This window comes from Pipra filicauda, unplaced genomic scaffold (genome assembly GCF_003945595.2).
Source record: "Pipra filicauda isolate LSUMZ 115617 unplaced genomic scaffold, ASM394559v2 scaffold28_size6257848_pilon, whole genome shotgun sequence".
Taxonomy (NCBI): Eukaryota; Metazoa; Chordata; class Aves; order Passeriformes; family Pipridae; genus Pipra; species Pipra filicauda.
Window position 1 is genome coordinate 2,257,290 of NW_024104409.1, and position 16,629 is coordinate 2,273,918.

Sequence of the window (16,629 nt, forward strand, 5' to 3'; positions counted from 1 at the left end):
ACCCACAGGTTTTTTCAATTTTTTTCCAGTTTTCCTCCCCGTCCTCCTGGGGGTGGGAGTGGGAGTGGGAGTGAGTGAGCAGCTATGTGGTACTTAGTTGCCAGCTGTGGTTAAACCATGACATCCAGTATTTTGCTCATCATTACCTGCTTCTATCAAGTGTTGTGCAAGAGAGTGTTAAACAGGGAAGATAAATGGGCCTTCCACTAGAAGCAGGAAAGGATATTTTAAATATTTTGTCTTCTTACCATTGAAAGCCTTCCATGCAAGCCAATTTTGGTAACCCCCTATTTCAAAATAATGGTTTCACAGGGAAAAGCAAATGTAGTCTCAGTGTAAAGACAGTAAGTCATGATAGTCTGCTGGATTCTGTCAGTTATGACTGACCCTGACAAAATTTTACTCTGATTGCTTTGGAAAATTTTGTTTGACTTCTCTAAGTTGACAAGTCTGAAGTGCTTCAACAATCAAGTCAAGGTGCTTTCTTTAGTGAATATATCTGGTTTTGTAATGGAATCTATGTTGTCTTTTACATAAAAAGCACATCCTTACAGACTTGAGTTCCTACCTCAGTTTGCCACTGATTTCACTTGGTATTCTGTTCCCAAGGCTTTGCTCCTTGGATCTGGATGTTTATTTGAAGTTACCAAACTGTACAGGACATTCAAAAGCAGGGACTTAAAATTAAGCGGAATTTTTGGAGATGTGTTGTCCATGTGTGGCTTTTCTAACTCCTGCTCTTCTCTTTTTGGTCTCTGGAGTTTTGTGAAGTGGAAGGGGGAGTTGGGAGTTAAGGGCAATGAATATTTTATGAGAAAAAGATACTTGCAAGTTACTTTGATGCTGATACGGGGAAAAAAACCCACTGCTGAGCCCAAAGACTAGAAGCGTCTGTTTGTCCACATTAGACTGTGCATGGGATAACATGAAGAAATTTGTTTGCCGTTGTGTAAATGATATTTAATTAAGTGATGGGATTTTGAAGATCAGAGACATTCTGTGTACATTTTATTCTATCAGATATGAGTTTTCCCTGTTCGAGTAAACATCCACGTTTGCTAAAATTTTAAGTAGCTGCGTGTATGGTTTTTCTGGATCCAAGTCTGAATTGGTTAAAGATCGATGCATATAATAAAAGATGTTAAAAGTGTGTAAGAAGGAGACTACTGTTGCTTTCAAAAAAAATTCAGTGCTGTTGTAAACAAAAATTCCTCTTAGTAGCACTGTAAAAGTTATCTGCCTAATTTTACCATGACCTCCAAAAAGCATTTTATATTGAAGAAAACAGCGGTTCTTGATTTGGGGATGGGGGGGGAAATAATGGGTTTTTTTCTGACTCCTCCCTCTCTTCCCCAGGAAAGCATTCTGGTAGCTATGTAATATAATTTTGATTGGACAAATTTGAATATTAAATAATAATCGTTTAAAGATAAGCATATTTTGGAGGTGTATCTGTGGCAACCTAGAGGGAAAACTGGTTTGATGTTTTGTAGAAACATCAGAGGGTAGAGAATAGGCAAATTATTTTAATTGCTTTTTCGTATGGTATATTAAGAACCTATCAAGTCAAATTATTACACTCATGCCTGTTCTAACTCTTTCTTGCAGATCTGCTTCCCCGTCAGGTCAGCATCATTCTCCCATATCCTCCAGACATCATTCCTCTTCATCACAGTCAGGTTCCTCTGTTCAAAGACATTCTCCTTCCCCACACCGCAAAAGAACTCCTTCTCCATCCTATCAAAGGACAACTTCCCCACCTGCAAGGCGATCGTCTTCGCCCTATCCCCCACATTCTTCCTCCCCACCTCAGAGGAAGCGAAGTCCTTCAAGACACCGATCTCCTGGAAGAGAAAAGGGAAGACATGATCGCGATCGGACTTCACAGTCTCATGATAGGCGCCACGAAAGGCGGGATGGTATGAATAAAAAATGACACTTCAGAATAATTTTTATTTGTTGGTAAATTGCATTTTGAAATTCGATTTTCAAATAATTGAAAATGATTTGCCTGCACCCATCCCAATGTCTAGGGGTGAAGAAAATACCAACTGTATTTACTCTTCCTATGCTGTTGGTGCTGTTTTCAGGGACAGTGCATAGGAGTATTCCTGATAGGACTGCTTATGTAGGCTAGACTGATTGTAAAGATACTGTAGGTGTATATCTAGGTCGTTCTTATGTAGTGCAGTGATGGTGTCACTTTGGTAAGTAGTTTTCTCAGCAGGATACTCATAAGTAACTATTACTCTTTTCTGTGAGGTACCTAAATCCAGTCCTCACTGACTGCTCTGTCTATTGTCTTTTTAATTGACATTAAATGAGGTGCGTGCAAAGAAACAGTCATTCCCTCGAGAAATCTGTAGAACTGGTGGAGCAATATGTGATGAGCAAACATGCTGTTTCTCTCAGGAGACACATTACAAAGAGTACATATGTCAGCTTTATTTTATACTGGCTTATCTTGCTGTAGTAGTGGTATTATAAATATGTAATTACAAAAAAACCAAACAAACTTTAGCAGGGCATTGAGGCCTTGCAAGTGGTCTAAATACAGCACAAATTTTCTGGAAGCCTGTGTAGAAAATGAGAGGAACCTATGATTGGAAAAGTAATGATCCTACCTTAAAGTTATTGAAATGTACTTACTCTTTAGTATGTTTAGATTTTTTTTAATTACACTCACTGTCTTTTGAACAGTCAGATATTTGTACAGATTTGTATTCAGTAAGATCTTTAAAGCTTACTGAATGTGTAGATAGATTTCTAACACGATCTTCTCTGATTTACATATTAATTTTGATTCACTGTGTGTGATAAGTATTTTTTACTGTATTATTTTAGTGTTGTGTGCTAAATTTTTGCTTGCTCTGATCAAACTAACATTCTTTTAAACATTTTACAGAAACTAGAGGGAAAAGAGAAAAAGAAAGAGAAACAAGAGATGACCGCGATTATGACCAAGAGCAGAGTACCTCCAGGGATCATAGAGATGACAGAGAGTCTCGTGATGGAAGAGATCGGAGGGACACAAGAGATAACAGAGATCGGAGGGAGCCAAGGGAATCCAGAGATACTCGAGACTCCAGAGATACGAGGGATTATAGCAGAGATACCAAAGACAGTCGTGATCAGAGAGACTCACGCTCCACACGGGATTCTCATGACTACAGAGACAGAGAGAGTCGTGATGCCCATAAGAAGGATGACCAGTATCAAGAGGACTTGCGCAGCTATGGAAGATCCCATGGCAGAGAGGAGAGCTCTCGTGCTGAAACAAGGAATGATTCCAGAAGTGAGTCCAGAAATGAGAGCAGAAGTGATAGAACTGGCAGAAGTCGAGGCAGAGGGCCAGAATTATCTGACAAAGGTATTGTATAATTTTAAAAATTCACGTGTCCCTATCATTAGAGATTGAATATTTGCATTCATACTGCCTTTTTAATATTTGCTATAGAAGCCAGATAGTTCAAGCTTTTAAAATTATGTTCAGTTCTATTGCTGTTAAATTAAAAGTGCTTTTGAAATTATAGCACTTCTGTGTTCTCCATTCATTAAAGTAGCATAACATGGATTTTCTGCCATGCCATTTTAAAACAAACCCTAACCCTTACACCACTCTAATGTTTCTGCAACCCTGAGTTTTCCCCTGGGTAGTGAGGTTTTTGTCTTCTTTCAAAAGCAACCGCGTCTTAATACCTGAAAACCATCTTTCACACGCATCCACGTCTCTCCGCCACACCCCTCTGTCCCTTCTTGATTTATCCCCCGAAAAATGGGATTTTAATCTTTGGCAATATTTTTACAAGTCTGATGCACTTTAAAAAAAAGTTTTGCTTACCACCTTTTAATCATTCTGTAATACATTTTGCTTTTTCAGGCTTATTGTGACATTTTCATGAGGGAGATGACATGCTTTCTCTGATTATTCTTGCTGTGCTATCTGCAAGCTTACATCCTACTCAGAATAAATGTGAACTGGCTTTTGGACTGTTATATTTCTAGTCAGGAGACTTTGTACTATGACCAGGGGCTGGTGATTTAGAAAGTCTTGATTTTGCAGTTTGAAAATAAGAACTTTACGATTAAAACATGAAATTTGATTTCTTGGTTAAGTAGAATTTGACACTACAATCCCTGTCCATGAACTGCTAATTCAAGTTTATTAGATATTATTGCTTTGGTTGGTATAAATATCAGTGGATTTCCTTACATGTGGAAGCTCACGTTTTATGTTGCTACATCTCTATTAGGAAGTCGAGGGACTAGAGGATCCCAGGTTGATGGTCACAGCAGTAGTGGAAACTACCATGACAGCTGGGAATCAAGGAGTAGCTATGCTGATCGGGATCGTTATGACAGTCGAGATCAAGCAAGGGATTCCTCCTTTGAAAGAAGACATAGTGAAAGGGATAGGCGTGACAACAGAGAAAGAGGTATTCTAATATACATTTTTACATGTACATGTGTAGTCAAATGTATATGTATACATGTGTATGTTTCTCTCTCCCTCCTTTTTCCTTTCTTGTTCTTTCTCCACATCACCGATTCATAAATAACTCATTTGACAGCATACACCGACACTAGTCCTGTTCTTGATATAAGTTAACTTCTGTAGTAAGATCTTCCATTGGCAGTGTGTGCATGAATACTGTGTCCTTTCTCCGGATGGCTGGATTTTGGAACCATCTCTGATTATTCATCAAAGTAGTCTTTAAACAAACTATACTTCTTCAAGGAATTTCATTGCTTTCAATGGGTTGTGTTTCCCTTTGGGGGGAAAAATATAGAGAGCTTGAATTGAAAATTTATTGTCTTCTTCCTTAAAAATTTAGACCACTTCTGTAAGAGTAAATCCTTCACAGAATTGCAGTTCAAGACACAGTTTCCATAATTAGACCACAGTTCTAACATTCGTCATTCTGAGAAAAATTGAGATAGATTTGGATTGGTACTTAGTTCTCTGATATGTAAAGAATCTTTTCAGTGTGATTTTAAAATGCAAGCTTGCAAAATTGAGCTGTCTTTCTTCAACTAGGGCAAATATGTAAGTGTTCCAAACAACCACTGAAACAGCACTTCAAAAAGTGAAGTCATGTAAGAAGTGCTGACTATGCACATCTAATTGTCTAATACACTTGCAATATTTGATTCATATAAGACTTTCATATAGATGTTTTTTCAACAAAACTGACATAATGAATAAGAGTTACAGGACTTCTTTATAAAATCTAATACTTAGTATGCACAGTAAATCATGTTACAATGTTATAGGCACCATTAAAAGAATGTGAAACCTGTTCAATGAACCGATTGCATGGATTGATGATTTCCCTTTTTAAAAAAGAAGTGTTATATCCATGGCAGAAATGTCACTCAAGTTGGCTTTTAATTTTACCTGGTAACAGGGGAGCACTAAATCATTGTTAATTCACTCAGAGATTAAAATTGATTACACCAATGGAAATGCACACTTTATTGATTTAGTACTGTCCAGACTCCTCCTATTCCTGCCTGGTTGACATTGTCTCAGTTTACTGCAAAGTGCACTCTCAGCCTCAGAGTAATGGACCGAAAAATACCAACGTCATTCATGCCAATTTTTGCTCTTTTGTAAAGTGCTCTTAATATGTATTGTAGGAAAATAGTTTCACTGATTTGTTGTGGCTCAAATACTACTAACATGAGCATAGAAATTACTATGAAGTGGGCAAAACTTATAGAAAAACTCAAAAAATATCCAAAATGTAATTAATAATATGTAGGTAAGTCTGTGGAGAGTAAGTACAATTAGATTGCACCGTCCTTCTGGATCAGTAATTTTCTACATCTGTTTAGTTTTCCCTTTGACTCTAATCTACTGTTTGAAAAATGAAAAACTCAGATTCTAAAGCTGTTAAGACTCTGCAGTGAATATGTATGAAAAATTTTAGCACTTCTGCTTCCCATATCTCATCCTTGCTTCTCTCTTTCTTGTGGGTTGGTTGTGTATTTCTGTGCAGGGACCTCCTTCAGTGATGAGATGGGCCATTATTTCTTATTTTGCAGAAGCTTTTACTATGTATTATAAATAGTCTGAGTACTTGTAAAGCACATGACTCCTGATAGGTTTAGGAAGTCAGATTTTTGTGCATAAGTCTTAACATTTCGTATATATGTCATTCACAGCTTTTTGAGGTCTTATACCAGATTTGGAATCACTGAGTAATACAATAGTAATAGCTAGGCTCTTAAACATATATTTATATTCTGAAGCCATCCAGAAAAATCTGGTAGAAAATAAATTCCTTTTTTGGTAGAAAATAAAATAACTATCAGAAAGGAAAGCCTCATTCCCTAAATATTGAAAAATCTTTCACAATTAGTTCTGCTTTTTGTCTTCTTTCATCCCCAAAGGGAATTCTCAAGTTTCTGCAGGGAGTTTATGCAAACCAATATCTAGATTGCCAAAACAAAGGCTCTTGTGTTTTTATTAGTGTAGTGGAAGCAGTGTGTATCCCTTTAACACTTGGTAATCCAACCTGCTTCTCTTTGCAGACCAGAGGGCAAGCTCACCGGTACGACATCAAGGACGAAGTGATGATCTCGAGCGGGATGAACGAAGAGAAGAGCGAAGGGTGGATCGGTCTGATGATAGGAGAGATGAAAGGGCCCGGGAGAGGGAGCGAGAAAGGGAGAGGGACCGAGAAAGGGAAAGAGAAAGAGACCGGGAAAGAGAAAGGGAGAAAGAAAGAGAGTTGGAACGAGATCGTGCTCGGGAACGGGAGAGGGAGAGAGAGCGGGACAAAGACAGGGATCGCGAGCGGGACCGAGACAGGGACCATGACAGAGAAAGGGAACGAGAGAGGGAGAGGGAGAAGGAGCGGGAGCGGGAGCGTGAGGAACGTGAAAGGGAGCGAGAACGAGAAAGAGATCGGGAGCGGGAACGCGAAAGGGAGAGAGGTCGAGACAGAGATAAAGAAAGAGACCGCCAAAGAGACTGGGATGACAAGGAAAAAGGAAGGGAAGACCGCAGGGATAAGAGAGAAGATATCCGAGAAGAAAGAAGCTCAAGAGATGTCCATGAGGAAAGAAAATCCAAGTGAGTGGATCTAAGAGTTACTTCAGTCAAAGGAGAAAAAAAAAGGACAGTCTTTTACTGTTGAATTCTTTAAGTTAGTAAACAGGGGAGGGTCATAAGGAAGAAAACATCCTGTTTATGCAGAGGCCTGGTCTGGAGCCATGTCTCCCCTGCATCTGCGTGGCACATACTGGTGGCCCCCAAATCAGTACTATACTGGTGAAGTCAATCTGATGTTTTGTTAGTGCTGAATCATGGAGCTACTCAGGAGCTAACAATGGTGGCAGACGATGTCATTTTCCCTTCCAAGTCTGCTTGCATGGTCTTGTCTCTAGTAATGCTTGCATTCTTGGAAACATAATAGTAGACTGTGGTACCTTTTGAAGCCTGAAAGTCAAATAGCAGCTAACTAGGTCAGGGTTTGTGACTTTATTCATCAAATTTCTGTGGAACACGCATTACCCTTTGCACTACTATATTTTCAATACCAGAAGGCTACCAGTGAAGGCCTGAACAATATCCCAGGTTCATGTGTGGTGCTTCCTTTAAGTGTGTAGCACTGATTTGCTTTTTACTTTTTTTTGATTTAGTGCAATAAAATTCTCATTGTTCCATTAGTAATGAGCAAAACAGTGTAGCCCTTGTGATTGCTTTGCTTGGAAATAAGTAGTAGCTTTTGTGTGAGGGAACTGTGGATTCCTATAAATAATCTAATATGGATTCTCCCTCATTCCTCAGGGGGATGAAGTAAGCAAGCACCTGGGTGGGGACTTAGTTTCCAGCTGGGGTCAGCTTGCTGCAAGGATCATTGCCGCAGGAAAAATTGACCTTTATAGTCTTTTGTAACTTTTTGGCAAAAAGGTAGTTGCCTTAAATCTTTGAATTTTGGTTTAAGGTGTCTTACACTATGCTCAAAAAACTGATCATACTTTCAGTTTTGGAATAATAGCTTAAAAAACTACAAAACTTCCTAGCATCTTTAAATGTATTATCTGCTGTATGAGGTGCTTAGACTTCAGGGATTGTATTGATGATAAATTCAGAGATTCCTGAAGAACTTTGATGGTACATATTTGTTCTGCAGGAAGCGTCACAGAAACGAAAGCAGTCCAAGTCCTCGTCAGTCACCCAAACGTCGCCGTGATCACTCTCCTGATAGTGATGCTTACAACAGTGGAGATGATAAAAGTAAGTGGGAGTGGGCTGTCTCTGCAGCTGGATCCAGCTTCCCCTGTGTCTATGGAAAATAACTTGCAATCTGAAATAGAAAAACACGGGGAAAGTTTTTGTAAGTGTCCTCCCCGTATTTTTATGAGCACTGCCATTTGTCTGAATCCTTGTTTGTCTTCTATTTTGTCACTGTGTGTTGTGTCTGTCAGGTGATAGTGTCTTCCACATCTGCTGTTTAAGATGCATGTTTACCAAAATGGAAATAGCCTGTTACTGCTGCAGCAGTAGAAAAAATTTAGGAAATCTAACTGAAGTAATGGATTATATGTTTTAATTGACACTTTATTTGGCATGCAGAAGATACCAAATGCTCATACTTTCTCCTTGCTAAACAATAGAAGTACATTCTTTTTCACATTTTGTAGATGAAAAGCACAGACTGCTGAGCCAGGTTGTGCGGCCACAGGAATCCCGGTCACTGAGCCCCTCTCATGTTACAGAAGAGCGGCAGAGTCGCTGGAAAGAAGAAGAGCGAAAATCGGACAGAAAGGAAAGTTCCCGGCGTTATGAAGAACCGGAGTTTAAAGAGAGGGTTTCTTCAGCAGATAAGCAAAGAGAGCAACCAGATGCTTCAGAAGGCTCCCGGTCCAGGGTTCAGGAAAATCTTGGACACCGTCCCTCTGAAGAAAGAGATGCTTCTGATAGAATGCATGATGACAGCAAGAAGAAGTCTAAGGTACAGAAAAAGGCCACAAAGAAGAAGAAAGATGATGACAGTGGGGTGGAAAGGTATGCTAATGAATCGACAACTGAGGAAAGCCAGGTCTTTTCACCCAAGAAAGGTCAAAAAAGGAAAAATGTAGAGAAAAAACGGAAGAGATCCAAGGGTGATTCTGAAGTTTCTGATGAAGAAATTGTTCCACACCATAAAAAGAAAAAAGGCCCAAGAACCCCTCCTGTAACTAAAGATGAATTGGTTGAAGCACCACCTGAGAAAGCTGTGGCAGAAGTCCCCACAAAAAGAGAAGATACAACATTTAGTGACTGGTCAGATGAAGATGTTCCTGAACGTGGTGATATTGTTGTTCCAGAAAGAAGCACTGATGATTCCCATAGAAAAAGTCACAGGACAAGGGGAGAAAAGGTGGAAGCCCCTCACGTTACTATAGAGGATGGACCACACCGTAAACCTGTGGATCAGAAGCGCAGCAGCAGCCTTGGTAGCAATCGGAGCCATGCCTCGAGCAGACTTAGATCCCCTTCCAATGAGTCAGCACATCGCAGTGGAGATGACCAGACTGGACGGAAGAGGATCCTGCACAGTAGCTCTAGAGACAGGGATAGGGACAGGGACAGAGAGAAGAAAAGCTTAGAAATCACTGAACGGAAGTCCAGAATCGATCAGTTGAAACGAGGGGAACCCAGTCGCAGCACATCTTCAGGTAAAAAGATACATTTTAGTGAGACTGACTGTCATTCTGTGTACAAATCCCAGATCATGCTTGCATGGCTCTAATTAGCATGACAGGAGAGGGAGGTGCCATTCACTGTAAAACTGAATGAATTAAGAGTCCTGCAAGTGTTACCACACTTGAGAAGCTGATCCTCAGCGGGCAGGATTACCATTTTGTTTATACCAAAACATTGACTGGGATTCAGTTCATTCTGTCTGGGGAATAAAGTAATTTGTAGGACAAAAAACCTCATGGAAAGAGAAAATGCTTGTGCTAACAGAACACTGAGGTAGTTTTATCATCTAAATTATGTGCTTAAATTCATTATTAGCGTTACCTTTTATATGGAAATTCCTGAAATTATGCAAAATTAGGTAAATCTGTTGTGGTTCTTGTTAGGCATACTTTCAATGCACATGGAAATCATCTTTGTCCCAAATCAAAATAATGACAGTTGGCTTGTTTTATTTGTGCACTTCATGTATAAAAAATAGGTAAAATATTTTAAAATTTAAACAGCATCACTAGGGAAATATCTTCCTCCTAAAGCATTTCTGCTCTCTGTTCTCCTCATGGTTACATGCCTGAAATTATTTTTCTGAATTCATCATTTGCTAACTAAGGCATTCTTAGCTTTTAGGAAACATGTTTTGAAAAATATGACCTTTGAGGTGATTCTTTATTTTTTCCCTTGCCTAAATTTCTGAGTTAAGATTGTGTACCTTCAGTTTGGCTTCTGTCATAGTAAAAAGTAGTCACTGTAATTCTTTTTTGGAACTGGGAGAAGTTACCTCATGTTTAAGTGATTCTAAATCTATAGGGAGTTTGAAAGCATTATTTGTTTGAAGATGATGCTTTTGAGAAATATACTTTCATACTTGAATATTTAAAACGTTTTGGGTAGTAAAATTACATTTATGTGTCATAGTCATGCTTATATTTAAAATATTTTATCCAGATCGTCAAGATTCAAGAAGCCACAGTTCAAGAAGAAGTTCTCCTGAATCAGATCGTCAGGTCCATTCCAGATCTGGGTCCTTTGATAGCAGGGAAAGGCTTCAGGACCGAGATCGACATGACCATGATCGAGAACGAGAGAGAGACAGGAGAGAGGGAAGACAGAGAGACTGGGACCGAGATGTTGACAAAGACTGGCCAAGGAGCCGGGAACGAGAGAGACTCAGAGAGCGAGAGAGGGATAGGGAGAAAAGACGGGAGCTGGAGAGAGAGAGAGACAGACAACTACCTGATACTGCTGAAAGAGAGAGAGAGAGAACTCTTGACATCTCTTCTCAAAAGGAATCAACAAAGCATAGTGAAACAAAACTGGACAGAGATCATGAAAAGGAGTTTGATGGAGTTTGCCGGGATTCAGCAGCTTCAGAGAAGGAAAAAGCAGACAAGGATTTAGGACCTTTACAAGGTTTTGAAGATGGAAATGAGGCCGAAAAGGTAGAGAGTTTAGAAGGTGAGATATTCTGGGAAAGAACCCAGGCTGACAAATATTTTATTCTTTCTCTGTTAGCATTGTGCTGAACTGAGCTATATCAGAATAATTTTCTACTCAAAGTTTTGTTGGCTCCAGCTTCTCTACTGTGGAAGCAGACACAATAAGAGAAATCTGATGAGCATCTTCCATACTGTTAATTGTTGTTAGTGTTGTCTGTTAATTTCTAAAGAAGTCTTGAGGAAAAGAAGCATAAGTTATCTAAGATATAATTTCACCAAGGTGTAATGTTTCTGAATAGGCAGTTTGCTAAAGGATAACATGAACATTTGATTGCCTGGTTATCTATTGTAAGATCTATTTCTTATTTTGGAAGCGATAGGTAATGAGCGAAGGGAAAAAAAAAGTGTTGACTTGGAACTGTTCTTTGGGGTTTTTTTCTGCAGAACCCTATTATCGTAGAAATGGTTGTCTGATTAGTAGGTGAAACATATGTATGGCGTGGCACAACAGTCCAAAAATAGCTTTCCTGAGGTAAATGTGGCTTCAGTTTGCTGGCCCTACTGATCCTGGGGAAGATGAGTTTAGGATTGACAAATAAAGTAAGTAAGGGGCAAACAATTGACAGACTTTAAGAGTTTGTCACATGGATTAGAAGCTTGAGCTTTGCGTGGATAGGAAGTTGGGAAGTATTTCTAACCCATATCAACAACAAGAAAGAAATGAGTCTAAACCCAGAGTAACTGGTATATGGTATGGTTATGCTAATTGTGTTTGCATTCTTAATAAGAATTATCTGTAGTGTTAATTGTTAATTTGAGCAGTTAAATGCTGTCTCAAGAGGATGATGAGAAGTATTTGTTACTTGTGTCCCCTTTATGCTTACTCACAAAGTGGTCATTAGGGGTGACCAGTACAATAGAGAAAATTCCATTTATGGAGATTATCTGTGAAGTGGAAGCACTTGACAAAGATGGTATTTAGAGTGAACCTCAAAAGATATGCTCTGTCTTGCTATAATAGACAGATCAACTATTTTTAAGCTAGAGGAAAGGAGTGGTACATGAGTAAATCTGAGAGTACGGTGTGGTAGCTTCAGAAAAGAGATAATGAAAGGCTATTCTTAGATACATTACCTGTTTCCAAGAGGGCACCTGTAACTAAACAGGCTGTGGATGTTAAATGTGTTCTTAGGTTCAGCCTTTCAGCAGACTTCTGAGTATTTTAGTGTGTATTCTTTTGTCTGGTTTTCAAAGATTGTGTTCTAAATTCTCTGAAAATTATCATCTGTGGGAAGTTATGGTATATTTAGGATTTTTTTTTTTTAGAAAAATATCTCTTGTAAAGTATGAGATGGCATTCTATTTTATTAAAGCATGCTATATATAGCATGTTTATGATTTTCTAAGGTTTAGTGTATTTCATTGTCTTTCATTAGTTTGTAACTCCTGTTTACATCGTTCCTTTTAGCTGAGTAGTGTGTTGAGTGTTTAACGCAGAATTATTATGAAAGTATATCTCCACAAAAGAGTGGTAAAAGTAATGATAGGATTATAGTCCAGAAATTATCAAACTTTGACTCAAAGTTAAAATTTTTATGTATTTTACAATTATGAATTATTATTTTTAATTGCTTAATACACCAAATTTTTAATGGGTCCAAACAGGTAGTACTGGTGAGCTGGTGTATCTGGTAGATTGGTGTGGATGCAGAAGGTGGATCATACAGGCAGTGAATATTTCAAGTTGTAAGACACAAATTTAAATCTGGTGCAGAACACCTTACTTTCCTTTCTAAAAAGGAAAATCTTGTTAGAAAATTAAATACAATTTCCAAGTCTGATAATGTTAAGGAGGTATCTGGTATTTACTTGGATGAATTACTGTAGTATATATTCTAACAAAATGCATCAGGATATAATAAAATTATTGTAATGTTTTGAACCTTAATGTGTTTGCTCTAGGAGTGGGCTTTAATAATGAGTAAGATGCTATATGCTTCCTCCAAACCATTACCAGGTGGTCTGAGTAGTTAATTTATGTTCTGCTAACATGTATTTTATTTGCTTTTTCCATGCTGATTTTTAGGTTAATTGAGGTGATTTTATTTTTTTCTTCTCCCTCTGTAGCTTTTATGAAGGCAAGCCAAAAAAAAGTGAGGGAGGAACTTAAAATGGAAGCAGGTTCCCTTCTGGCTAAGGGAGCCGGAAGATATTAGAATAGCAGTAATCCACAGGGGAGGATCCTGGTAATTTCTGTCCAGTTTGTGTGGCACAACTCATTGCCAGTACCATGGTGCAGAACCATAGGAAAGCCTGAGTTTAGAACAATAGGATTTTTGAATGCTCGAGTCAGATCTTTCAGTCTTGGAGGTGACAGAATTCCTTCAGATGTTCCTTTCGTGAAAGGCAAAATACAATGTTTGAGTGCCTTGTGTTCACAAGTCTTAAGGAACGTTTCCACGTACAGCACTGGTATCTGTAATACGTATATACTGTCTGGATGGATGGGAGGGTAACAACAACTAGAGGAAGTTGACATGGCTTAAAAGCTCTTTTTGTGACTGCCACAAAGAGTCTAAAAACTTTGCATGATTTTTTCATTCAGGATATCTATTACCTTTTTGTAAAAGTTTGGAGTTTTGTTACTTCTCCTTGAGCCTTGGGACTGAATCTTGAATTTAGATTAATGTGCAAAAGCACATTAATCTAGACTTTGTGGCACTAACTTAGATTTGTATTATAAATTACTTGTCAGATACCAGATAATCAACATGTTTCTTGTGAATATGGCCATCTGTGTGCAGTTTGACTAGTACTGCACCAAAAAAAAATGACTGATGTATGTAAAATTCAAACTGTCACATTGTGTATGAGAGAAATAACTTCTGTGAGTTAATGCCTGGTTTTATGTTGAATATACTTGTCCCTAAAAGCTAACAGTTTAGTTTACTAAACCTTTTTTGTCTTCAGGCAGCTTAAAGTGTGTTTAGAAAACAAATATGATTGCTTTAAAGTGACAGTATATATCTGTCTCTGTAGGAGGAGAGGATGAAACAAAGACTAATGATGTACAGTCACTGGGTTCTGGTGCTGGAGAATATGAGCCAATCAGTGATGATGAACTGGATGAAATTCTGGCAGGTGATGCTGAAAAGCGTGAGGATCAACAGGAGGATGAGAAGATGCCTGGTAAAAGTATATCAACCCCCCTTTATGATTATTTGAATATAAAGAATAGATCAGTTTGTATATAATGCTGTTGTGGTGTTGACAGTATTTCTGAATTAGGAGTGCGGTTTATGATCAGATTCTATCTGTGCTTCAGTGTTTTCCAAATGGATCAGGAAGCATGGGATCTTCTAATTGTCTTAAGTTCAGTTGGGTAATCTGGGCTGTATGATCAGTGTTTGTATTTTCTATGATAAATGTACTAGAGAAACACAATAAATAGTATATCTTTCTTTTGAAAAAAAAAAAAATCCAGCATCCAGAGTTGAAGTAGTAACTAGTTTTTTAAGCATTTAATTTCAGTCTGTTTTAGCATGTTTAGTTGTACTGTAACTTTTGTGAATGTGTCAGTGATATGTCCAAATCTGCAGGCTAAGCAGGGTCTGAGCAGCCTTTTGCACAGGGATTACAGTAAAAATTAAGCAGATGTTAGTGGTAGTTTGTTTGGTTTGGTTTTTTAATCCACAAAGCTTTATATTTTTATGCTCCTTTTTTCCACCTAAGTGAGTTTTGGCATTTTTACCTTCAGAGTCCAAGAGAACTAAAACAATGTTCATCCAATATATATTTGTTTTAGGAGGCAGTGATGTACACAGCATATGAAATTAATCAAATGTGATAACTTATTCTCTGTCGATGTCTTTGCAGATCCAGTGGATGTTATAGATGTAGATTGGTCCAGTCTTATGCCAAAGCAGCCAAAAGAACCACGTGAGCCTGGAGCTGCTCTCTTAAAATTTACACCAGGTGCTGTTATGTTGAGAGTTGGCATTTCCAAGCGATTGGCAGGACCAGAGCTCTTCACCAAAATAAAAGAGACTTGCCAGAGAGTGTTAGAAAAACCTAAAGGTAATTTCTGCAGGGATTAAACTGTCTTTTGTGCTTAGTGAAAAAGTCCTAATGAAATGTGCATTAGTTCATTATTTTAGGTTTCAGAGACTATAGAAAATGTATAATGAGTATTGTGTGAAAATTATGGGATGTAATACAGCAGCATGTCAGTCAAATTAGTGTTTTCATTCCAGCAGTGATGAGGAAGTCTAGACTAATAACCAAAACAAAAAAAATTTATCTTAGCAGAATATTCTTTTTGTGAGACCATTCATGCTTTCCAGCCCAAAGTGTATCAGTAGTGTTTTAGAGAGCTAAATATCTTTTTCAGTGAACCAGTAGTAATGTCGCAAAAAAGAGATAAGATTTCTTATTTTCTCTTAAGGTCTACTGCCCATCATCTTATTTTTATTCTGAGGATCCTCTCTAGAATTCATAGATAGGAGTTTTGGGGTCAGAATGAAGGCACTAAGTGAAATTTTTATATTATACCTCTGCTAGAAGTGGGAAGTTCAATACACAGGTTTGGAATTTGGACAAAGTGTGTCATAAGACATGCATAATAGATGGGATGGGCAGGAACTGTATCAGTGCTGTTTACTGCAGTGCTGTAGGGTAAGCAGGGCTTTTGCATGAGAAAGAATATTGATTTTTCTCTTTGCATCACAGGAAACAGTTGAGCTGCTTGCAACAAATTGCATGGTAGAATGGTTGTTTTAGGGCTATGAAATATTTGCTTTCTCTAAGATCTCTGTGCAAATTATTGCATGATTTAAATGTTAGAAAATTATGGCTTATAAATAATAGTATCTATGGAGCTCATGTTCTTTTTGGTTTTTTTACTCTGTATATTCTAGTTCTTAATTTGAAACAATACTTTTCAATTCTTTACATTATTCTTCATGCAGTTGTCTTGTTAACCTCACAGTCTCAGATAAGTGGGAAAAAAAACCCCTAATCCAAAACTTCTCCTAGTCCTGCTAATCTCCATCAATGTCACTGCTTGTTTGAGCCATTTGAGTTGTATAACTATTAATCCTGGGCTGTTGCTAGTGCTTCTACTTTTTTTTTCCTCAAGTCAATAAATATTGAGTCTTCCTGAGGATACAAACTGATATAATAAAGGTATGACTATGTCTCTTTCCCTGTAAGCTTTAATTTTGCTATATAATTGAATGCTTTTTACCAGGGATTCCTTGCACTGCACTGCAGAATCACTGTACCTGGCTGTTTAAAATGATACCCGAAATAATCTCAGTGATCCTTGCATGCTTCCCTAGAAATAAACAAAGTCCTTAGTGATAATAGGAGGCTGTCCAGCACTGCCTCTGGACTGTCCTAAGTGTACTCAAATTCAGCAGAACTTTGTTCTGGAGAGGAAGGGGGATTTGAAGTACCTCTGTTGATGCCCCTTTGGTGTGCGTGCAGTCTCGTGCA

At 38.2% G+C, this 16,629-nt stretch overlaps 1 protein-coding gene across 4 annotated transcripts in view; it reads left to right on the top strand.

Annotated features, from left to right (window-relative positions):
* ZC3H13 (zinc finger CCCH-type containing 13) overlaps positions 1-16,629 on the top strand; it is a 46,340-nt gene that overhangs the window by 26,820 nt on the left and 2,891 nt on the right. For 3 of the 4 annotated variants that reach the window (XM_027720252.2, XM_039382899.1, XM_039382900.1), the window contains 9 exons: positions 1,609-1,919; positions 2,906-3,370; positions 4,254-4,436; positions 6,538-7,081; positions 8,145-8,248; positions 8,656-9,672; positions 10,643-11,152; positions 14,173-14,328; positions 15,010-15,210. In XM_027720252.2, the coding sequence (XP_027576053.2) occupies positions 1,609-1,919; positions 2,906-3,370; positions 4,254-4,436; positions 6,538-7,081; positions 8,145-8,248; positions 8,656-9,672; positions 10,643-11,152; positions 14,173-14,328; positions 15,010-15,210 (3,491 nt within the window). The remainder of the gene's footprint in view (positions 1-1,608; positions 1,920-2,905; positions 3,371-4,253; positions 4,437-6,537; positions 7,082-8,144; positions 8,249-8,655; positions 9,673-10,642; positions 11,153-14,172; positions 14,329-15,009; positions 15,211-16,629) is intronic. The other variant, XM_027720255.2, reaches the window with a different exon arrangement.